Source organism: Carcharhinus amblyrhynchos, chromosome 3 (genome assembly GCF_965287045.1).
Source record: "Carcharhinus amblyrhynchos chromosome 3, sCarAmb.v2.hapA, whole genome shotgun sequence".
Lineage (NCBI taxonomy): Eukaryota > Metazoa > Chordata > Chondrichthyes > Carcharhiniformes > Carcharhinidae > Carcharhinus > Carcharhinus amblyrhynchos.
This window is the reverse complement of record NC_137326.1, coordinates 22,378,863-22,402,481: the sequence shown is the minus strand read 5'-3', so window position 1 is coordinate 22,402,481 and position 23,619 is coordinate 22,378,863. Positions and strand designations below refer to the sequence as shown.

The 23,619-nt window shown below is 41.1% G+C and overlaps 1 protein-coding gene across 2 annotated transcripts; it reads right to left on the bottom strand.

The window, feature by feature from the left end:
* Positions 1-315: 315 nt before the first annotated feature.
* On the bottom strand, positions 316-23,576 carry mkrn2 (makorin, ring finger protein, 2). 2 transcript variants are annotated; one of them, XM_080182081.1, is made up of 8 exons: positions 23,438-23,576; positions 20,835-20,963; positions 19,166-19,344; positions 11,293-11,633; positions 9,333-9,547; positions 6,920-7,030; positions 3,162-3,306; positions 316-2,475 (listed from the first exon to the last, which is right to left on the bottom strand). In XM_080182081.1, the coding sequence occupies exons 1-8, from the start codon at positions 23,464-23,466 to the stop codon at positions 2,293-2,295; spliced, it is 1,332 nt and encodes a 443-aa protein (XP_080038207.1). In that variant the 5' UTR covers positions 23,467-23,576; the 3' UTR covers positions 316-2,292. The 2 variants fall into 2 exon arrangements, with proteins under 2 accessions (XP_080038207.1, XP_080038214.1); XM_080182088.1 differs by having other exon boundaries at positions 23,449-23,566.
* Between the last annotated feature and the right edge of the window lie 43 nt (positions 23,577-23,619).

Sequence of the window (23,619 nt, the reverse complement as noted above, 5' to 3'; positions counted from 1 at the left end):
AAAATGATCAGTCAGGAATGGAGTGAAGAACTCCAGCTCCTCCTGGCTGCACAGAAATAACTGAATTGCTTACTTTTGAGTTCTTCTTCATCAGAGCTGCTAGTCCTAAAACAGTATTGGACTCGTACTGACATTTTCAATCTCCATTTTAAAAAAATTAGCTGTGTACTTGTTTCAGGCGACTGCTTGAGCCACCTCTGGTTCTTTTCTATGATTTACAAGGTACTTAATTCCAAGTGACAGCCCTCAATTTCCCCCATATTACAAAAATATAATTGCCTGCAAAATGTTCAGGTATGTCCTGAGGATTGAAAAGATGCTAGAAATGCATTTTATTTCTTTCTTAAACCAAAGCACAGACAAGCTTCTTCTCTACTATTGGAAAATTTTATTCAAAGCAGCTCTACTGCACAATGGAGAAGGAAAACCATTTGTAAATACAGAACTTTACCCAATGTCCGGCACGTACAATAGAACTCGGAATCCGTCTTTGGGAGCAAACTCTCTCATTATCATTTTGAGTTTGCTATGGCAGGCACAGAATATATTTTTTGGTAGGGGGGGTGGTTAACTATTAGCACCAGTAGGAAAGATGGTGGTGTTAGAATCTCATTTCCCTCCCCCTCATTTCATTTAATATCATTCACAAAACATTGAAGATTTAAAAGGACTTGCGTTATAACATTCAAGCTGAGTAGTTAATGACTAATCTTGACATTCACAGTTGTTTGATAAGTCCTTATTTTTCTGATAAGACTCAGTTACAGTTCACATATGTTACAATTGAGCTTTTGCATTTTCACAATGAAATATAAACACTACCATCAAATAAAGTAGGCTTGGCTTGTAGAATTTATTTTAATCCCTTGTTCCTCCATGCTCCCATCCCAACACAAACTTTGGAAGGACTGTATGTGTCCAAAATAGCAACCTATCCCAAGTTGTTAGGTAGCATAGGAAAGCAGAATTTTGGATTCATTTCTCAAGATAGAAATAGCTTGCTTAGCAACTGAACACATAGACTTTAATGGAACTAATTAAGTATGAAAGCAATTCTATTTGCAATCCTTTCACTGATTTTTATCATAATGCTGCACCAAACCACATCATTACAGGTACGACATGATTAATACAGTTTTTTTTTAGCCTTTTGACAACATATGTGCTGCAATCTGATCTGTACCTTCATGGAAAGGTTACAAAACTTAGCCCATCATTTCCCACATTTATTAACTGGCGCATGAATTAGCCTCACTGGCAAAGATTAACCTTGGACCTACTTTCACTCAGGGAATCAAAGACTACTGTGGCTATGATTTTTAGTTTCACCCAAGCATGAGAACACTTAGCTAAATAGCAATGAGAGACTTGAGCTATTTTGTTTAAAAACTGCTTCCAATTTTAGGATCATGGTATGACCGGCGGTACAATATTTTTATTTTCTTCCAGCTGTCATTTTTTTTTAAAAGATAAAAGGAAACATAACACTTCTTACATGTACTTTTGTTGTGCAGCAGTTTGGTTTGAAACAAAACAGATTCACAGCCTTGATCTGATCATTTCAGAGCCAAAGAGAACGACAATATATGGTTGTCACTTTGGATTCTCTCAAGCAATTGCTGGTAGCTGGTTGGTGAGTGGTAAGACACTGTGGGCTAGCAGCAGCCTACCTGCCTGCTCTGTTGACAAGTGGAAGATTAAAAACTTTGATGGTGAGACGTGGGTGCAAATTCCTGCACTGTTACTAGGCACCATTCTGGGATGCAGAAGTCAGGTACTTCATCAGAGGGGGAGAAAGACAACAAAATTAAGCAAACCCAGACTACTCTGGTGTCTCCTGGGGCCTGTCCGGTGAAGCGCTAACACATAGTCCACCAACTTAGGAAAGAGAGGGGCTTCATTCTGAAATGAATATATTCTGCAACTTCAGTTGTGGATTCAAGCTACAAATGTTACTAATGTATACTCTATCAAAGCAATTAACTACAGCCTTTTCTTTGAACAGCTAGAAGAAACTCTCTAATACCAGAAAAAGGGCTCAGAACTGTATATGGAGTAGTGTGCTCTGCAGTGATTTTAAAAAAACCTGTTTGGAATTCTTAAATAAATCAAATACAGTTAAATATAGTCAACCCGGCAAAATACAGTCCTGACTCAACCACAACTTCATTGTCCCCTTTGTTCCCATTATATAGCAGTTCTAGTCCAAACATAATTTTGAACCAAGCTTCCACATCTAGGTGAATCAGTTGTAAATCAGCAGAAGTAAGCTGTAACTTAGTTTATAGCATCTTATAACACTACAGAAACAGGCTGGTCGGCCTGACTCTCACTGGGTGCATTGCGCTCCTCTGCTCCCGAAAGATGCATGAAGAGATCTCCAAGCTCTGTCACTTCATCTTCGTTTGAATGCTGGGGAATATCCCTGTGCTCCCGCTCTTCGATAAAATCCCACAGTCGCACTGAGTGAAGGAACTGTGGGTTGAGAGAACAAAACACACATTTACTTTTCTAGAATCTATTTAAAAATATATATAATTGCAGACAAGTTGTGAAGTTGTATTTATTAAGCAGGTGATGTTCAATTATTTATTTCCTGGGGAATAAATTTGCATAATTACATAGTGCTTGGTGGTAACATCGTCCTGACTGAAGTGCCAGTGGCAATGCTCAGCTCAGAAGCTACTCGAATGAAATTGGTATTCTCAAAGTAATGAATTAGGTTTGAAACAAAAACTCAGTCTACTACCTTCACAAAATGTAAAGAAGGGCCACAGCCATCCATTAACAATTGTGAAAAAATATAACAGCTTTCAGGATAGCTTGAATAATAAATCTCAAAAAATAGCCCAAGCTACAAACCTGGGTGGGCCACTGTACAATTTGAAGCTTCAAGCATTAAAGTAGTATTAAGAAGTAATACATTTTATTTCTATGTCTAGGTAGCCTTTTGCAATAATCAAATTTAACTGAATCTTAAATAAGTATATCCAAAACTTGCACTGTGTGCTCAACTATGCAGCTCCACATTAACTATTACCAAGTTAATGCATCAAGACCCTTATAATGGTTCACCAGCTTCCAAAGCTCTAGGAGAAATACTGAAAAAGTTAATCAAAACAACATAATGCTGTGAAGTATCTAGTACTTTGGTTATTTACCCTCACATTGCCTTCCGAACTGAGCTGCTTTCTCGGCTGCTCAGGCTCCGCCATTGTCCCATCCGGGTACGCGTGAAGGTAAAGGCACTTTCCACCAAACGGACAGGACCCTTTCCCTTTGTCAAAGTATTTACAAGCCTTCTTCCTGTTAATAGAAAAGGGGAATATATATTTAATTCACAAATCTTGCTATATTTGGTCATTGAGTTTTGGATAAAAACCAAAGTATATTTTATAACTGTACATCATTCTCCAGCTGAAGTTTCAGAGGTTCCAGATTAGTAATTTACAATGCTCCACATGGAACATTCAGTAATTATTCCACTGCTTGGTCTATTTAATGTTAAGTCTTAATCTCGGAACTGGAATTCATTGACCATCTACTTTTTTTGATGGCAACATTGGTTTATAATCATGTAGCTGTATTAAGGTAATTTATTTCTTCCTCTTCAATTGCACGAGGTGGGATACCAGTGATAGTAAACATAGCTGTGTTGTGAATTTGAGGCATTTGAATATTGGAATACAGAAAGATTGGAGTTGGACCAACATACATGTCACAAAATGATAGCAGGAACAGCAGTGAAAAAGCTGATGGCTCTAAAAGCTGTGACCAGTAAATCTGCCTCAAGTTATTGATATTGAAAGCCATATATTTTTTTTAAATAGCAACTGCTATTTCACCCAAAGTGCTGTATATTCTTAGAACATGATGCGGTGCGAGTAGAGATAAGGTGTGTGTGCCAAAGATAAAAACACGTAATACAAACAGATAAACACTCGGTTCCTCCCAGCTTCTTATTAACCAAGGTACGATTTCATTAACTATTGCAAATCACCAGTAGTTGCAGAAACATGGACACCACCGGTCTGTACCTTTAAGTTTAAAGTTTATTTATTAGTTTCACAAGTAGGCTTACATTAACATTGCAATGAAGTTATTGTGAAAATCCCCTCATGTCTCAGGTTCAAATATGACTTATGAAGTAACAATCAAAAATTTGCAGTACCATCTATGCCAGATGGAAAAACAGCCCCATAATTTGAAATGATTAAGAGCAGTAAACACATTTTACACTATTTTGTAAATCTACATGCAAGTTGGTGCCCAAAATCTCTTTCACCAGCCTCTACACTAAGCCAAATTCTGAACCAAATAACTTTTACTACATGCATTATATTATAAAGACACATGCAAGTTTATTTATGGAACCTTTTCAGTTCACACACCATAACTGGTTTTCATTCATACATCTCAGTCAGAATATACTCTACTAAAAGTAGATTGAAAAAAAAACTATTGAGAGCAAATTGATACTTGTATAACAGGTACCCTGGATCTGCACTTGGAATGCTATAAGCTGCAAGGCCACAGACAAGATGCTGGAAAGTGGAGTCAAAAATGAGCAACTAATTATTTTTCTCTTTTTGTCTGATGTACTCATGATGGGCTGAATGGCCTTCCTCTGTATCATAACGGTTCTATAGCATCTATAGCTCACATATTAAAGCCAAATCATACGCTACAAATTAAAATTAAAAATGAAATTGATCTTGTTGAGGAAAAAGTAGCAACAACTATAACAGCCTTTGTTTGAATTTACATCAAAGACTTTTCCCCATAAGTTATGTAGATAACTTATGTAGATTTATTTACAGGCGGTCGTAGAAGAGGCATAACATTCACCCTTTAAATTCTCTTGGCTGTATTCACAGCAACCCTGTAAACTACATTAAGTTATTTATTGGTTAAAACAGCCAACGCCTTCATGGGATAGGGAAGAAAATTAGTGGAAATAGAAACATACAAGGTTTCTATTTTTGGTTTCATCTTCACTCTTGAAGAATTGAGTACGCAATCGAACAACTGCTGTACTGGTTTCAAGAAGTTTCTTGCACCTTTTACTCTAAACTTGAGTTTTCTGATTTAGTCTCATTAATGCATGTATCTTTAACAGAAAATCAGGAACTTAGAGAAGCAAAATCATTGTGGATTTTTAACACTACTGAATTTCCTTTGCTAGCTATTTGGCAAGTGATATTGTGTTAAGCTAGATTGCCACCTAGTGACAGGACAAGAATGAAACACTTGCCATGCACCGAAACATGCCTGAACTCAATTGTGCCAGTTTTACAAAAAACGTGTCTGATGTGACCCAAGTACTGAATGCTGGGCATTACAGTAAACCACAACTGAAGGTTTTCTAGTCTATGACTAAAAAATATTTGCTGTTACCAGCCTGCCCCTTGTTGAATTTGTTTTAGTGTATTTAAGATGGCATGGTAGCACAGTGGTTAGCACTGCTGCCTCACAGCACCAGGGACCTGTGTTCGATTCCCAGCTCGGGTCACTGTCTGTGTGGAGTTTGCACATTCTCCCCGTATCTGTGTGGGTTTCCTCCGGCTGCTCCGGTTTCCACCCACAGTCCAAAGATGTGCGGGTTAGGTTGAATGGCCATGCTTAAATTGCCCTTATTGTCCTGAGATGCATAGGCTAGAGGGATTAGTGAGTAAATATGTAGGGATGGTGGGGGGGAAGTATTCCTGGGTGGTATTGTGTTCGGTGCAGACTCGATGGGCCAAATGGCCTCCCTCTGTACCGTAGGGATTCTATGAACAGTGGTAAGATAACTTACATGGTGTTTTCTGAATAACACATTTACTTTACAAAAGCATAACCCAAGTTTTGTGACACCACTTAAATCCAATCAAGATACCAAAGACAGCTGATTAATTTATTAAAGACAAATGTGAAAAATATCTTAAGAATTTCAACACATACACAATATACAGCAGAAACGCAAAGTTACGAATCAAGTCTTTCAAAGAAACTAAATCATTCATTGAAATGATATACCATCCCTGGTCCAGTTTATTGGCAGGATCTAAGCAAGTCAGGCTTTGCTGGTGTTAAAATTCAGCACTATTCTATCAATACAGCATTATATTCATGGGATGGATGCGTCACTGGCAAAGCCAGCATTTGCTGCCTTTTTCTAATTGCCCTGGAAGTTGAGTGGCTTTTAGAGAGCAGTTAAGGGTCAATCACATTACCGTGAGTCTGAAGTCACATGTAGGCCAGACCAGCTAAGGATAGCGGATTTCCCTCCCTAAAAAGATATTATTGAACCAGAAGGGTTTCTGAAACACTGATGATAGTTATCATGGTCACAATTACTGAGACAAGCGTTGTAATGCCAGAATTATTCACTAATTTAAATTCCGTCAGCTGTTATATGGGATTGGGAACAGAGCATTAACCTGGGCCACTGGAGTGACATTACCACTGCACCTCCATCTCCCTCCTATTGGACTCTGTTGAAACTAATAAGAGAGCTTCTATCTGCTGTGTGAATATTGGGATATTACCATCTCCCAGACTTTCCTGGCTTTCTCTCGCTGCTAATTCTAAGCACCAACAAGATTCACAAGTTAGACTGGCCAGCTAAGAAAAAAATTATATCCTGAATGTACAGGAAGTGCAGTCTCAGTTTAGACAATGCCTTCTGATTACGAGGTGTTGAGAACCAAACTTTTTTCTGTAAATCAAGAGCTAGGTCAACAGAAACAGCACATGCCAAGTTACACTGCATCTTCATAATTATAAAAACATGAAACTCTGCCACACAGCCAATGGAAGGCATTGACGCAAACAGAATTTAAATCTTAAGCATCTTCATTCTGATTTCACTAATTACGTGTTGACCAATCTCTAAAGGTGGAAATTTGATAACCTATTCCCTAAAGCATGAACTCACCCCATTCCCTGCTTGAATGCTTCAATAAGCTGGTCCTTTTCCTCCTTTTCCTCCACCCAGTAAGCACTCGGGATCACAAATTCAGACACAACTCGACACTCAGGACAGGACCTAAAACATTTTTTTAAAAAATTGAGTGATTTTAAATTAATATTAGTACATGCGACATATAAAATTTTTTTATTAGTCAAAAAACCTAAATGCTGAATTGAAGCAATTAGCAGATTGATTTATAGGCGTATCCCTAATATCCTAAATACACACATATACACACACATGATACAAGCTTTAAACATATTGAATTGAGGACAGATTGTAAGGGTTTTTAAAGTTTTTGTAAGTTTATTTATTAGTGTCACAAGTAGGTTTACCTAAACACTAGCAATGAAGTTACTGTGCAAATCCCCTTGTCATCACATTCCAGTGCCTGCTTGGGTACACTGAGGGAGAATTTAGCATGGCCAATGCAACTAACCAGCATGTCTTTGGGACTGTTGGAAGAAACCGGAGCACCTGGAAGAAACACACGCAGACACGGGGAGAACGGACAGACTCTGCACACTGGCCCAAGCTGTGAATCGAACCCGGGTCCCATGCGCCACCATGTTGCCAGAAGCAGCTCTGTTTGATTCAATATCTGCTTACGCAAATCTATGGGGACTCAAACATTTTGTGCAGAGATCACCCAATAATGCATTTCCTCTGGCTATGCGATACTACGCTAGTTATAGTGAAAGATATTTCTCTAACTAATTTGAAAAGAAAGATCCTTGAAGCAGCTGATTGAGGTACATAGTTACCACATCACTGAAGGCGGAGTCATTTTAGAAAAAGGGGGAGGAGCATAATTGGAACATGAACCTTCAAAAAGGGTCTTGGCAATAAGAAAGTTTTGAGATTCTCTGCATTACAACACAATATAATCAGTAATTTCCTGTCAAACTAGACATTAGCCATTATTTTTAAAGTTGAACAGCAAAAGCAAAAATGTTCTCAGCATTAGTCAGCTCAAGAACTTGCAATAAGCACACCCAATCAAATTTAAACTCTACAGTGGAGACAAATAAGTCAACTTGGATCACGTTTTGTTCAGAGTATATACACAAACAGCTTTAGCTTTGGCCTCATTTCATGGATTTATTGGAACACTTTTAAATGTATAACTAAATAAACAGAAACCATGGTTGCTTTTTCCCCTCCTTAGTCCAGAAGCATGTAGCATTCCAACTGATACTCTGGCTCAATACAGATACATAATCAAACCAGATGTCTTCTGGTCTTAAATCACTTACTGTTAGATGTTGGTAGTACTGTTATGCATTAGGCCAACAAAGATTTGGGGTGGGAAGAATTTTCTCTAAAATAAAATTCATCTACGTAGTTAAAAAGCTTAATTGGATTTTGGCAACTAACATGGTATTTTAAGGACAAGGAATTCCATTTGTCCCATTCTGCCTGAATCAATGGAAGCAATATTGTGACTAGCTAGTACTCAGACAGCACTATTTAGTCAGTGTAAAATTGTCATGCTTTTCAGACAGCACAAGGTTGGAATCTCTGTTACAAATAAGTATCTCATTGATGAAGTGCCTCAACAAATTAGACTTCTTCCACATCAATAATTGTAACAATCCTCCCAAGACCAATATCTATGACCTATGTTCATGGATTGAAAGGCAATTAATAAAATGTTGTAATAGATATCTCACTTAGTTCGTAGAAACATTTTTTTCATACATACATATGTCCAAATCTAGACATCAAAGGTTTCATTAACTGCAACATATTCAATTGGATATATGTGACCGGGGATATACAACAAATGTGATTAGCCTGGTATAAAGAAGCTACTTCTTCCCGCATTTGTTGTGTTTTATTCTCCTCCAAATACACACAACATGAACGTCAAATGCATTATTACTGACATGTTCAAGAAAACTCATTTTATCAACCAATTCTCCAGGACAGCATAGTGTCACAGTGGTAAGCACTGCCACCTCATAGTGCCAGACTCGGGTTTGATTCCCGGCATGGGTGACAGTCTATGCGGAGACTGACCGTTCTCCCCATGTCTGTATGGATTTCCTCCGGCTGCTCCGGTTTTCTCCCAGTCTGAAACACGTGCTGGTTAGGTGCAATGGCCATGCTAAATTTTTCCTCAGTGTAACCAAGCAGGTGCCCGAGTGTGGCGACTAGGGGGATTTTCACAGTAATTTCATTGCAGGATTAATGTAAGCCTACTTGTGACATTAATAAATAAACATTAAAAAAAACTTTGTCAATGTTTGTATTCTTTAGAAAGTCTTATTAAAATTGCTAGCCACTTATTTTGTAGATCTTAAAAATGATTGTGATCTGCACATCAATAGTTAAAAATTATCCCTTATTATTCTGTAAAACCAGTCACACTCACTTGATTACTTTATTTTCAAACTGTTTTGCACATCTCCACTGTCTAATGCAGGATAGACAATATGGGTGAATGCAGTCAGAAAGAATTCCAAATCTTCTCTCCGATGGTATCACTTTATCATAGACTATCTCCATACAAATGTTACAGACTTTATCTTGACTCTTCTGCACAGCAAAAGCTTTCTCCATGTCTTGCTCAAATGCAATGAGACACATCTGAATGAAACAGAAAGGCAACTGTCAGCATTTATGGAACACATACTCTGAGCAAATTGAATAAGTTTCCCAACCAACAGATACAATACCATCATTATCTGGTGGCAAACCAGTGGCCTTTGACAAAATGGCAAAGGTTCCAGCTAGTTCCTGCTTACTCAACGTGTTGTGCTTGTTGCTATTTTATTTGTAGTAAAGCATCAGCAAAGCAACACCAAGCATGGGAAGCGATGAAGAGAATGAAAGGAGAAATTGGGGGAGGAGAGAAATTACTGAACTCATTAGTGCTACACCAGACTTCCAATTGTGAACCAATGAAAGACTCAGTGGTGTAAAGTCACTAGACAATGGTTTTGGGGCAACAAAGGTCTTTTGTAAGCCCTATACATTTTAGCTATACTATACAAACAAATGCTTCAACATAATTTTAACTGTCAGCAATAGCTCATTGGTAGAATCTATAGTTCAGGTCATGGGAACCAACGAAAAAGACTTGCATTTATTTACTGCCTTTCACAACCACCAGATGTCCAAAAGCACTTTACGGGCAATTAAGTTCTTCTGAGGTACAGTCATCATTGTAATGCAGGAAATGCAGCAGCTAACTTGCACACAGCAAATTCCCACAAAGAACTATGTTATAATGATCACATAACCTGTTTTTCATGTTGATTGATGGATAAATATTGGCTAGGACACCAAGGTAAGCCGCTGAGCTTCTTTGTGCTATGGGCCAGGTGGAGCAGACTCGGTTTAATGTCTCAAACCAAAAGACAGCATGGCAACTCCGATAGTGCAGTATTCCCACAGCACTGAGCAGGAGTGTAAACATTGATTTTGGTGCTCAACTCCTGAAATGTAACCATACAGATGTCAGTACATAATCTATCTAGGCTGGCATCTGAGCTCAAGGAATGCAACACATCCCATGCTACTATCTTAACAACAGCAGGGCAGTTGTTTTGCTAATGTTATCCTTCAGCCAACATCATCAAAAAGAGATTATCCTATTGTTGTTTGTGGGAACTTTTTGTGTGCAAATTCCCCTACAGAAGTTACAGAAGTTCTTAAATTACAAAATACTGCTGATGCTGGAAATCTGAAATAAAAACAGAACATACTGGGGAATCTCAGCAGGTCTGGCAGCATCTGTGGAGAGAGAAACAGAGTTGACGTTTTGAGTCCATATGACTTCTTCAGAGTTGTAAGTTTTTCACTGGTTGAAAGAAGCTTTGGGACATCCAGAGGTCATGGGTGGTGTTACATAAATGCAAGTAAATTTACAGATCCACATTGCTATGCTCGGTGGTTTGTGGATAGCTATTGCATAATAATTCAGCCCTTAAATTGTGATGAAGAGAGCTGTACAGAAAATATGTGCCATTCGTAATGCTTTTTTGTATTCAATTGGATGAAAAACATGCAGTGAAGCATATGAATAAAATGAAAGCAAAATCAATAAACCCAAGAAAAGGTAGGCATGAATTTTACTACCTCCCCTCAAATCAGCATTTTCTATTGTCAGTCTATTTTTTAAAATTCACTGCTTTGGGATGGAATTTCAGTGATTTTATATCACGGTGAAGGTAATTTTTTTCACTTAGCATAATTTAAAGTTGAATTCATTAAACCAAGTTGACAATAATGAGAGACAGTTGTAGAAGCTGAATGTGTAAGATATAGTTTTACTAGTACAGGAATAGATCCAGGCCATTGAATGGCACATTACTTTGACCTACACTTGCCTGTTCATGTGCTCTACGTTGCTCAAGGTCAGTTGGATGCAGTACTTGCAGTTCACACACTTCACACACATCCCCATGAAGGTATAAACAGCTGTCACCATAATGACATTCACCAACTGCTGCAAAAGGGCACAGCTGCTGTGCAGAATTATTGCTGCATACTGATGCTGAAACATCCAGTCCACTGCGAACTGCGTCCAAATATGACGGTGGCTTCATTGGGACATCCTCATAAACAAACTTTGCTGAGTCAGAGAAAGGCGATGCTGTCTTTGTAGTGTTGCAGTAAGATGATGGGAAAGGGAACAATTTAGATTTTTCTGCTGCTCGGTTGCAAAGGTCTAAAGAGAAGAATAAGCCCAAAAAAAGTTGCAGCATGAAATGCATTTAAAATTTATCGGATCATGCTTAGCAGACATTATGGAATACAGAAATGAGCACTGCCCTTAAGATCTCCTCCTCAAACCCTCTCATTGAGCTTATAAATAAAGGAAAAACATTATAAAAACAAATAATTAATGGAATTAAGCTGAAACCTTAATCATAGAGGCACAATAACAGATGAGATGCAGAACTGAATGAGCAGGTAATTTGGGACTGAAGTATGAGGCATGGCTGAACACCTTAGGCAAAAAAAAAATTGTGCATTGGGTGCAAGCATCATTCAATTTAAATTGTGACCAATGTGTTGTCTATGTGGCACAAGTAACAGAAATATAAGAACTAGGTCCGGCCTACTCAAGATCCCACAGCTACAGCACAGGTTAATAAATTATAAACAAATCTAAATAATTTATGTTGCTACTTGGAACATATATAAATAGAACTGAAAAACACAGTTCCATCCTGCAATTGTAAGGTATTTCAGCTCAGGTTCTATTTCTCAAATGTCATGGAAGAGGTCAGATGATGACAAAAACTGATTTAAACAGAACACCAAATAAAATCTATTCTTTGGATTTTACACTTTAAAAAAAATCAGTGATGATTCCCAGGTTCATTCAGAGCTTGCTTTGGCAGAAGCATGTTAAACCAATTCCCTCCCAGTTTTAGGACCCACAAGATAAAGAATATGTTGGTTAGACTAAAATACACTGACAATAATTCCTACAATGATAACTAATGCTCCAATTTAACTTATCCTCAACTTATAACTTATTAACTCAAAATCAACTCTGCCAGTTCATTGCAGTTCAATAAGGCTTTCATGCCATGTTTTCACCAAAATTGTGCATTTAGAATGCTCTCCCTGCTAATTGCCATCAGATCTATTTGCATGGATGGAGTGAGTCTAAACTTATATTCCTGCTGCTTTTCATTTACTCATGCAAATATTAAGACTGGAGAACTATGGGGACATTCGTTGGAAAACAGAAAACAAAATGCATACTGGTTCTGTGGCAGTTGGACCACAAAGTTCTTAAACTGAACAAAAGCGCAAGGAAAATCCCACTTAAAGGTTCCTCTGCATTGCTATTCTTACCAGATGGGAAGACTGTGGCACAGTGATACTTTCACTTGACTAGTAATTTACAGACCCAGCTAATGATCCGCGGATACAGGTTCAAATCCCACCACAGCGGCTGGTGTCATTTAAATTCAATTAATAAACCTGGAATTGAAAAACTAGCCTCAGTAAACCACAAGACCTCAATTGTTGTAAAAGTCCATCTGGGTTTGCTGATCAACTTTAGAGAAGAAAATGCGCCATCCCTACCTGGTCTGGCCTACATATGACTCTAGACCCACAACAATGTGGTTGACCTCTAATTGCCCTCTGCAATGGTCTAGCAAGCCACTCAGTTTAAGGGCAATTAGGGATGGGCAACAATACTGGCCTTGCCAATGATGCCCATGTCCCATGATAGAATGAAAAAAGGAATATTGGAGTCCATTCTCTGTTGACGGACAGAGGCTCTGCTGCACAGTAGTGACATACAGCATGATCTAAAAGGACAAAAGGAGTTCTGCCCTTATTCACATAAAAAGTAAGCAATGCTGATGACCAACACATGCTCGAGTTCACTCTACTGGATGGGAACAAGACTCGCAACAAACCAAAAGTCTCTTGGCTGCTTCTGGATTTAGTAACAAAATCAGAGTTGGCAGTGTACTCGTAGACAAACAAACCTCAATTGAATAGATTTTGCATCGATTAAAGCTCTAACAGAAGATTTATAATATAAAATAAAATCTCTCAGCAAAAAAATGTATGCTGTCAGAATTAAAGGGGTAATAATCAGTTCGTACTTTCAATTACTTCTGCAGCCCAATTTTCAGTAATTTCCAGACACAGAGATACTAAACTGGTTAAATATTATACTGCATATTCAGACCAAGTAGCACAAATAATCTCATTTTTGTTATGTTTTTCTTCCCCCTTTTCAGACAACCTTGATTTAGTATATCAAAGACAAAGAAAATAATAAGACAAGTGGCTTGGTCAGAGGTAAATTTTCAAGTGGGCCAAATGAGGAGAGAGGTGGAGAAAAGATGTCTTTTAAAAAGGCAATTTTAGAGCTTAGGTCCTAGATGGCTGAAGGAATAGTACTGAAAAAGTATAGAGATTGGTGGGCCGCGAGTGGGAGAAGGATTGATGAGATTTGGACATTAGAATGAGAATTTAAAAAGAAACAGCATTGGGGAATTCAAGCACATAGGATGACAGGTGAATGGTACATAGTGAGAGTAAGAATCCAGCAGGAGTTTTGGATGAGCTCATGTTTATACAAGTAGATGAAGGGAGATCAGCCAGGAGAGCACTGAAATTGTCGAGATTGGAAGCCTTCCATTGTTTGCTGGAGCACAGGAGTGAAGGAGCAGAGAGAGAGAGATAAGAATTTACCTGTTAAAAACCTGTTTAAATAAGTTTAAAGCACTTTGTTCCTTGTAGAACTGTTTAAATCATTTAAAAGCATTTTTGTGGGCTTTTTGTATTTACCTCTTTAAGAATTCTGAGGGAGTGATTAGAAGGGAGTTGTGGACCAGCAAGCTTTAAATCAGCGCCAGGTTTAAAAAGAGGCCTGGTGTAGAAAGCGGGCAGCGTCGGAGCGGGCAGCGGAGTGAGAGGGAAGCAGAGTGAGCTATTAGGGCTTAATAGCAAAAGGGCTGGAGAGATAAAGGGCCAGATAAGTGCGTGTGGAAATTTTCAATACTACTAGTGAATAATGGAGGGGCATGTGATGTGTGGTTTCTGTATGATGTGGGAACTGGTGGACCCCAGGGTCCTTCCCGGTGACCATGTCTGCAGTAAGTGCAGGTTGCTGGAGGAGCTCCAGCTCAAGGTAGATGAGCTGGCCTCTGAGCTACAGATGCTGAGGCTCATCAAGGGGAGGGAGGGTGCCATTGTCAATGGGGTGCAAGTGACATCCACCCCCCCGGACTGGCTAACTCTAAGGGTCAGCAACAAGAGGGGGGTGGGGAGCGGAGGAAGGGGGGTGGGGAGCGGAGGAAGGGGGGTGGGGAGCGGAGGCCTCAGCGTCTCAATCTGCATAACAGGTTTGAGGTTCTTGCTTCCAGTCTGGACAAGGACAAGGGAGGTGAGGTTGGTGAGCAAACTGCACACGGTACAGTGATGCAGTAGGACATAGGCAAGGAGAAGGTGAAAAGGAACATAGTAGTGATTGGGGATAGTGGAGTGAAGGGTAATGACACTGTCCTTTGTCACAATGACAAAATGCACAGAAGGGTGTGTTGTCTGCCTGGTGCTCGGGTCTGGGATGTCGCATCTGGGCTGCAGAGGAACCTGGAGTGGGAGGGTGCGAATCCGGTCGTTGTGGTACATGTGGGTGCCAGCGACGTAGGCAAAATGCGAACTGAGGATCTGGGGAGGGAGTATGAGAAGCTGGGAATGGAATTAAAGAGTAGAACCGACAAGGTGGTTATCTCTGGGCTACTGCCTGAACCGAGCGCAGACGGGCGTAGGGTTGACAGGATTAAGGAAGTGAATGGGTGGCTCAGGGATTGGTGTGGGAGGAATGGGTTTGCATTTATGGGGCATTGGCATCAGTATTGGGGTAGGTGGGACCTGTTCGGGCAGGATGGGGTTGGTCTGAACCGTGCTGGGACCAGAGTGCTAGCGAATAGAGTAAAGAGGACTGTAGACAGGGCTTTAAACTAATTGGGGGGTGGGGGGAGAAGGGAGGGTGCGCGGGTAGGTGACATTACGGGGTCTAAAGTTGAGGAGAGGGTACAGGTAAGGGAAGAGGCCAAGGATGTCCCAATAATAGAGGGAGTAGGGGGCATGAGTATGGTTGGTGGCGTTATGGCAAATAGGGTCCAGGTGAAGGCTGGGATCAAGGCACTTTATCTGAATGCACGAAGCATTCGGAATAAAGTGGATGAGCTGGTGGCGCAGATCAGCACAAATGGATATGATCTGGTGGCCATTACAGAGACATGGCTGCAAGGTGACAGGGACTGGGAGCTGAATGTTCAGGGGTATCAAGTGTTTAGGAAGGATAGGCGGGAGGGAAAAGGGTGGGGGGGGGGGGTGTAGCTCTGCTGATTAAGGATAGCATCAGGGTGGTAGCAAGGGATGATATTGGAGCCAAGGAGCAGAAAGCGGAATTGTTGTGGGTAGAGATTAGGAACAGCAAAGGGAGGAAGATGCTGGTGGGTGTCGTCTATAGGCCCCCGAATAATGATCTGGAGGTGGGGCGGGCTGTTAACGCGCAAATAAGTGCGGCGTGCAGGAATGGGACGGCCGTAGTTATGGGGGATTTCAATCTACATATAGATTGGTCGACCCATGTTGGATGCGGTGGGCTCGAAGAGGAGTTCTTGGAATGCTACCAGGATAGTTTCCTGGAACAGTGTGTGTTGGAGCTGACGAGGGAGCCAGCTATCTTGGATCTGGTGTTATGTAATGAGGCGGGTAGAATTAGGGACCTTGCGGTGAAGGATCCTCTTGGGGAGAGTGATCATTGTATGGTGGAGTTTCTGGTGCAGATGGAGGAGGAGAAAGTGGGTTCCTGGACACGCGTCCTTTGTTTGAACAGAGGGGAGTACGGTAGGATGAGAGAAGAATTGGCGAATGTGGACTGGGGGAGCGCGTTGGAAGGTAGGTCTGCTGAGGAGCAGTGGAGGATCTTTAAGGAGATCTTTCTTGGTGCTCAGCGGAAATTTATTCCGATGGTCAAAAAGGACAGTAGGAGGAGAGGTAATAAGCCATGGATATCGAAGGAGGTGAAGGAAAGTGTTAAATTAAAAGCAGAGGCGTTTAGAGTAGCTAAGAGTAGTGGGCGAGAAGAGGATTGGGAGAGGTTTAAATGTCAACAAAGATTGACAAAGAAGTTGATAAAGAAGGGCAGAAGAAACTATGAAGCTGGCCTAGCACTTAATATAAAAAAGGATAGCAAGAGTTTTTATAAATATATAAAAAGGAAGAGGCTGGCTAGGGTGAACGTTGGTCCCTTAGAGGATGAGAAGGGGGACTTAGTGGTAGGGGATGGGGATATGGCTGAGGTCCTGAATAACTTTTTTGTTTCTGTCTTCATGGAGGAGGACGTGAATAATTTGCCGGGTGTTAGAGATGGAAAGGTGTAGGACTGGAGGGTCTTAATGACATTACTGTTACGAGAGAGGCGGTGCTCGACAGACTGGAGGGGCTGATTGTGGACAAGTCGCCAGGACCAGATGGAATGCATCCGAGGGTTCTGAAAGAAATGGCGGAGGTGATAGTGGATGCCTTGGTGGTTATTTTCCAGACGTCGCTGGATTCCGGGGAAGTGCCGGAAGATTGGAAAGCGGCTAATGTTACGCCGTTGTTTAAGAAGGGTGCCAGGCAAAAGGCAGGGAATTATAGGCCGGTTAGTTTAACGTCTGTTGTAGGTAAAATGTTAGAATCTGTCATCAAGGAGGAAATAGCGAGGCACCTTGAGAGGAATTGCTTGATAGAGCAGACGCAGCACGGTTTCGTTAAAGGGAAGTCGTGTCTGACAAATTTACTGGAGTTCTATGAGGATGTGTCGAGGGCGGTGGATAGAGGAGAGCCGGTGGATGTGGTCTTTCTTGATTTTCAGAAGGCGTTTGACAAGGTACCTCACAAGAGGTTATTGCAGAAGGTCAGGGGACTTGGAGTTGGGGGTAGGGTGTTAGCATGGATAGAGGATTGGTTGTCAAATAGGAGGCAGAGAGTGGGGGTCAATGGGTGCTATTCGGATTGGCGGATGGTGACTAGTGGAGTGCCCCAGGGGTCGGTGCTGGGGCCTCAGCTATTTACCATTCATATAGATGATCTGGAGGAGGGAACCGAGTGTAGGGTGTCGAAATTTGCTGATGACACCAAGATTGGTGGAACGGCAAATTGTGCGGAGGGTGGGGAGAGTCTACAGAAGGATCTAGATAGGCTGGGCGAATGGGCCAGGAAACGGCAAATGGAATTTAATGTTGGCAAGTGCGAGGTGGTCCACTTTGGTAGGAAGAATGGTAGGAAGGATTATTACTTACGTAGCGAAAAATTGCAGCAGGCGACGGTGCAGAGGGACCTCGGGGTCCTTGTGCATGAGTCGCAAAAACCCAGCTTGCAGGTGCAGCAGGTGGTCAGGAAGGCGAATGGGATGCTGGCCTTCATAGCGAGGGGGATTGAATATAAAAGTAGGGAGGTCTTGCTGCGGCTGTATAGGGCATTGGTGAGGCCGCAGCTGGAGTACTGTGCGCAGTTTTGGGCGCCGTACTTACGCAAGGATATTTTGGCCTTGGAGGGAGTGCAGAGGAGGTTTACTAGGCTGATGCCGGAGTTGAGGGGGTTGAGCTATGAGGAGAGGCTGAATAAACTAGGTTTGTACTCGTTAAGAGTTTAGAAGAATGAGGGGAGATCTCATTGAGACATATAAGATGATGAATGGGATGGATAGGATAAAGGTGGAGAGACTCTTCCCGCTCAGAAAGGATAGTAGGACTAGGGGGCACAGCCTCAAGATAAAGGGGGGGCGGTTTAGAATGGAGTTGAGGAGGAACTTCTTCACTCAAAGGGTGGTGAATCTCTGGAATTCTCTGCCCGTTGAAGTGGTGGAGGCTACCTCGCTAAATATTTTTAAGACACCGGTTGATGGGTTTTTGATAAGAGAGGGGATTAAGGGTTATGGGGAGAGGGCGGGAATGTGGAACTGAGCCACGACAGATCAGCCATGATCTTAGTGAATGGCGGGGCAGGCTCAAAGGGCTAGATGGCCTACTCCTGCTCCTATTTCTTATGTTCTTATAGCTGAGCCAGGGTGTTGACAAGGCATATATAAGAGGTGCAACCAGATGATCTTTTGTGGTGGAGAGGATTTGGAGTCAACAGATCAGCTCAGGATTAAACAGGACACTGAAATTACAATCTTCACCCTGAAACAGTGGTCTGCGGGAGGAATGGAATTGGTTGTGAGTGAATAGAATCTGTGGCGGTCTTTGTACTTCCCGTTGATTAAATGGAGGATACATCAGCACACCCAAAACTGGATGCTGGACAAAACAGAGGAAATGGAGAGGTTAAGCAACGAGTGATGTCATGTTCTCTTGGATTTATATGACTGAGAACAAAAAAAGACAGCCCAATATATATTCAGCTCCACATCAAAGAAGGGAGTTTTTAGGAAACTTCTGAAAATATGGTGAAAGTTCCAAAAACGTTGTAAAAATAAAACAGCAAGTACTAACAATGGAACTGAAAGAATGGAGGATAGGAGGTACACCACAGTTTATCAGTTCTTTGCAGCATCTCAGACTTCACTATGTGCCAAAAGCAGCAAAAAGAGACATTGGGTTATTCTCATTTTGGGAGACAGCTATGGCTTTGGGTAGCAAAATATCTGAAAACTCAGTGGAACAAGAAACCCATGAGTAAAAACAGATACACAACCAATACACAGCCCCAGTTTTTACCCACCTCGATCTTTTAATTCAAGCGTTTTCTTTTTACATCTTCCAGATTCAGTAACTTTGACGGGCACGGTCTGTTCTGCAGCAGCAGGCTCTGCAATTGCATCATGAACAACAGGTGTGCAGGTGACTCGAGAGATTACTGGCCCCACTGCTCTAGATCCAGGAAGTTTCACATGATCGTATCTTACCAATAGGAAACAGAACGTAGTTAGACACCATCCACACTGCATCATCAGACAATTAGACCTCCAAGTGAACAACACACTCCCTTAACTTACTCCAAAGTATTACCGACTGATACAAAAGGGGAAATTTTAAGTTGCAAGCAAAAGCTGGTGGGAGAGGTGGGCTGGAGAAAGATGTCCAGTCGACTCGACCTGCTGGATTTCTGTGAACACCTGCTACCTGCGCAAATTAAGTGTTTCAGGACAGATCAACAGCTTTGGAGCTGCAAAGGTTTGGCAGGAAAGTAAAGTGGGGGGCATACCAAGAGGGTTTTGCTAGTTGGGAGGGAAATACCTCAGTGGCAGCGTCAAGAAAAGCCAAGCAGAATAAAACTATTAAGGCTGTTTTTTTTCCCTTCAACAGCTAAAGAATCTGCAAACAGATGAATCTACTAAGGAAATTAAAATATATACACATTTATAGCACACCTTTGTCATTTGTTATACTAATAATGAAATTAGACATTTCCCAGAACACACTCCTTTTCAGGGCTTGAAAATACAATAGTACATTTCATATCAATAAATATTTTCAAGCTTTACATTATCACGTTTTCATGGATCCACGTCACTTTCTCACAGTAGACACACTTGTGCTTTCAGCAACTACAAGGCAGAACAGAGACGGATGTGTCTTTATACTTGGATGTTGTACATGTGTGCACTACTTTATCGTAGTTGGCAGTAGATAGGGTTTTACTGCTCATAACTGGCCAGCAGCAAACTCAGCTCATATCCCTTAATAAAACAAGTACCCTTTTGAGCCCTTTACTGAAAACAAAAGAAAAAAGCTTAGGAACTTAATAATGATCATTCACTGAAGTCGTACATCAACTGAGCATGTAAATGTTAAAATGAGAAAATAACTGAGTCAAAAATTAAAAAGCTAAGATCTTACCTTTCATCTCTACCACCTAAAAGGACAAGGACAACTGACAAATGGGAACACCAGATCTGGAAGCTTCCCTCCAGACTACACACCAACCTGAATTGGAACCAGGGTCAAAATCCTGGAACTCCCTTCCTAACAGCACTGTGCATTCTTGTACCACATGGACTGTACTGGTTCAAAGTGGCAGCACACTACCACCTTTTCAAGGACAAATAGGAATGGGCAACCAGTTCTGGCTTCGCCAATGACATTCCAAACCCATGAACAAATTTTTAAAAGAAGGGACACAAATAAATAGGTTAGAGCCTGGAAAAGCAGATGCAGACGATAAAACAATGTATTCAGATATCTGTAACAACTTTGGAAGAAAAACAACCAAAGACTGTACAAGATTCTTGTTATCCCAGCAGAACAATATTGGCTAGTTTCAAGTTTACAATAACGAGCATGAGATCTGACATCCTTGACCCTGTTTCTTAAAACTATATAATCAAACTGATTTCCCAAGATCATTTAGTATTACAGTATTTGTTTAAAAAAAATCACAGTAATCCTACCTGCAGTGGTCCCCATAGGCACACTGTCCTTTCTGATAGAATTTGCAGATTGTAGACGGCTTGCTTGTAGACAAATCATGGGAAAACATACACCGGCTCCCTTCACGGCAGACTCCATGCATAAAATATCTAAACGGAATCATTTAATAGCATTTAGATAATTTTACTCCTGTTAATTGTTTAAACACAGGACATTTGAGATAAATAATTTCTGAGACAAACAGATTATACACCATTGTTTATAGAATTTTCTGAAAAGAGAAACAGCACAAACAATGTATCTGTAAATAACTATCATAACATTAATTGTTATCACTAGTGTGATTTTATATTTTACAAAAACATTCATACACATTTAAATAATTCTGCTCCAGCTGATGCTAAATTACATTTTGTAAAGTGCTGCCTCAAATTTCTCTCATGGATCCCCGAGCTTATAGGTTTATTAAACCCTCCATAAAATCATCTGCAGTTACATTTTGTTGGGGTGCATTTCAATTACAAACTGTTACAGAAATGTAAGTATTAAGAACATAAGTATTGGAACACCCATTCTTGTGTACTGTAGACCAGCTGGTAAATTTAATTACCAATAATTCCAAATTAATAGCTTGGATCTTTTCTCTTGAAATGAGAAGACTGGAGGTCACCTAAATATGTCTTTCAAATTATAAAAGTATTAATAAGAGTTTGTAGTGAGAAAATATTCCCATTGATGCTTCAATATAAATTAGTCAATGACAAAATAGTCACTGAGGGGCCAGCACCAGGGGCACAAGTTCAATTCTGGCCTTGGGTGATAGTTTGTGTAGAGTTTGCACATTTTTCCCATGTCTGCGTGGGTTTCCTCCCACAGTCCAAAGATATGCAGGTTAAGTGGATTGGTGAAGATAAATGTGTTGGGTTATGGTGATAGGGAGAAGGGGAGGGCTTGGGTAAGATGCGCGGTCAGACAGTCGATGCAGGCTTGATGGGCTAAATGCACTTCTTCTGCACTGTAGGGATTCTATAAAATCAGATTAGGTCGCAAAGTGTCTTCTGAATTCTGAGTGGCAAGAATGCAGAACTTACTTCTCCAGGGGGTGGATGAAATAAGAGGAGGCTAGACAATTATATTAAGGAGAAGGAAATACTTATAAGAATTGGATGAGGAAATACAGGAGGAGCTCAAGTGTAGCATAAACACTGATAAGGCTTGGTTGGGCCAAATGGCTTGATCCTGTGCTAAATTTTCAATGCAAGCTCTAATGTAAAGCTTGATTTAAAGGGAAATTGCACTTATCTAAATAGATTAAATAAATGTTTTAAAGTAGTTAACATTCCACAGTTGATTTTTAAACACATGGGAAACAATGGACAGCTAGTCAATGAAGATATTTAGGAAGTGTCTCAAAGGTTGGTCAAAACAGTGGCTTTCAAGAAGGGCTTTATGTAAACCTCCTTAAATCCGCTTCTAGTTCAGGGTAGTTCCGGGCCTCAGCAGCGGAAAGCACAAATAAAACAGTAAAATAATAATGGGTAAACAGCATTTGGTGTAGAAAAGGATATGGGCAGAATTCGCAAGAGTCAACACTTGGGGAGGGTGGAGGACGGGAGAGCTTTGGAATTTATAAGAGCCAACAAAAGCAGGGATGAGAATATCAGCAACAGATGGGCTGAGGCAGGGACAGAACTAATGATATTCTATCGGTAGAAATGGGAAGTCTTTGTGTCAGACTGGCTATGAGTTTAGCTTGAAGTTGAACAAGATGCTGAGGTTTGTCTTTTTCTTGGTGCGATCTCGATGACAATCCAACTGCAAAGTTTCAGATGTGTAGAGTAAAAGTTCCCGATGGGACAGCACACAGGCATTCAGTCCCACCACAAGTAAACCATTTCTGAGAAATCCTCAAAAAAATACAAACAAAGACAACGGGGTGGGCTTTAAAACTAAACAAACTTAACAGGCAAGTTAGCAACATCAATTTTAAAATATGTTCGACAATTCAGAACTGGGGATCATAGTTTGAGGATAACAGGTAAACTTTTAGAACGGGGGTGATGAGGAATTTCTTCACCCAGAGGGTGGTGAAAGTGTGGAATTCACTACCACAGAAAGTAGTTGAGGCCAAAACGTTGTTTGATTTCAAGAAGGGATTAGATGTAGCTCTGGAGGCTAAAGGGATCAAGGGGGATCAGGATACTAAATTTGATGGTCAGCCATGATCAAAGTGAATGGCAGAGCAGGCTCGAAGAACAAAACATAGACGGAATCAAAGTATTTGATCAACAGTTGCTATTTAATATGTAAACAGTAAAAACACATTTAAAAAACAAATCGTAGAGCCGTTGTAAACATGCAGCGAATGGTCATGAGAGAGCCAGGAGCCCCCCCAGTGTTCAGATCCTTTGTGCCGAGGGGAGAGGGGGAAATCTGTTCACTGCTGAAAGCTGGGGGAGGGACTGAGGTGAAGGCCTGGCCCTCCCTTACAGACCCCCATCTGATGGCGGATAACCCCGGGAGGGAGCTGCCAGTCCCCCCTGCTGTATACAGCCCCAGGCCCCGGATAACACAGCAGAGCAGCCCAGTCCCGAGCGGGAAGACGATTCAAGATGCTCAGTACCTGCACGTCACCTGTTTAGTACTCATCATCCCGCCGCCAGTCCTACATCCTCTTCATTTCCCCCGCCACAGCCTACCCGCTCCACACAACAACACCCGCCGCCGCTTCCTCCTGCTCCTCCCTCCTCTTTCCTTCTGCCGCCACAACCTCCATCAGCTTCCTGTCCGTCCACCTCAGCTGAC

Bases quoted from the DNA above. Each gene is read 5' to 3' on its own strand.
- mkrn2 (XM_080182081.1), bottom strand. From the start codon at position 23,466: ATGATGAGTACTAAACAGGTGACGTGCAG. The intron at 19,345-20,834 runs GTAGGATTACTG...CCTATTGGTAAG, and splicing joins GCCTATGGGGACCACTGCAG to ATACGATCATGTGAAACTTC. The intron at 2,476-3,161 runs GTAAATAACCAA...CTCAACCCACAG, and splicing joins GTTCGGAAGGCAATGTGAGG to TTCCTTCACTCAGTGCGACT.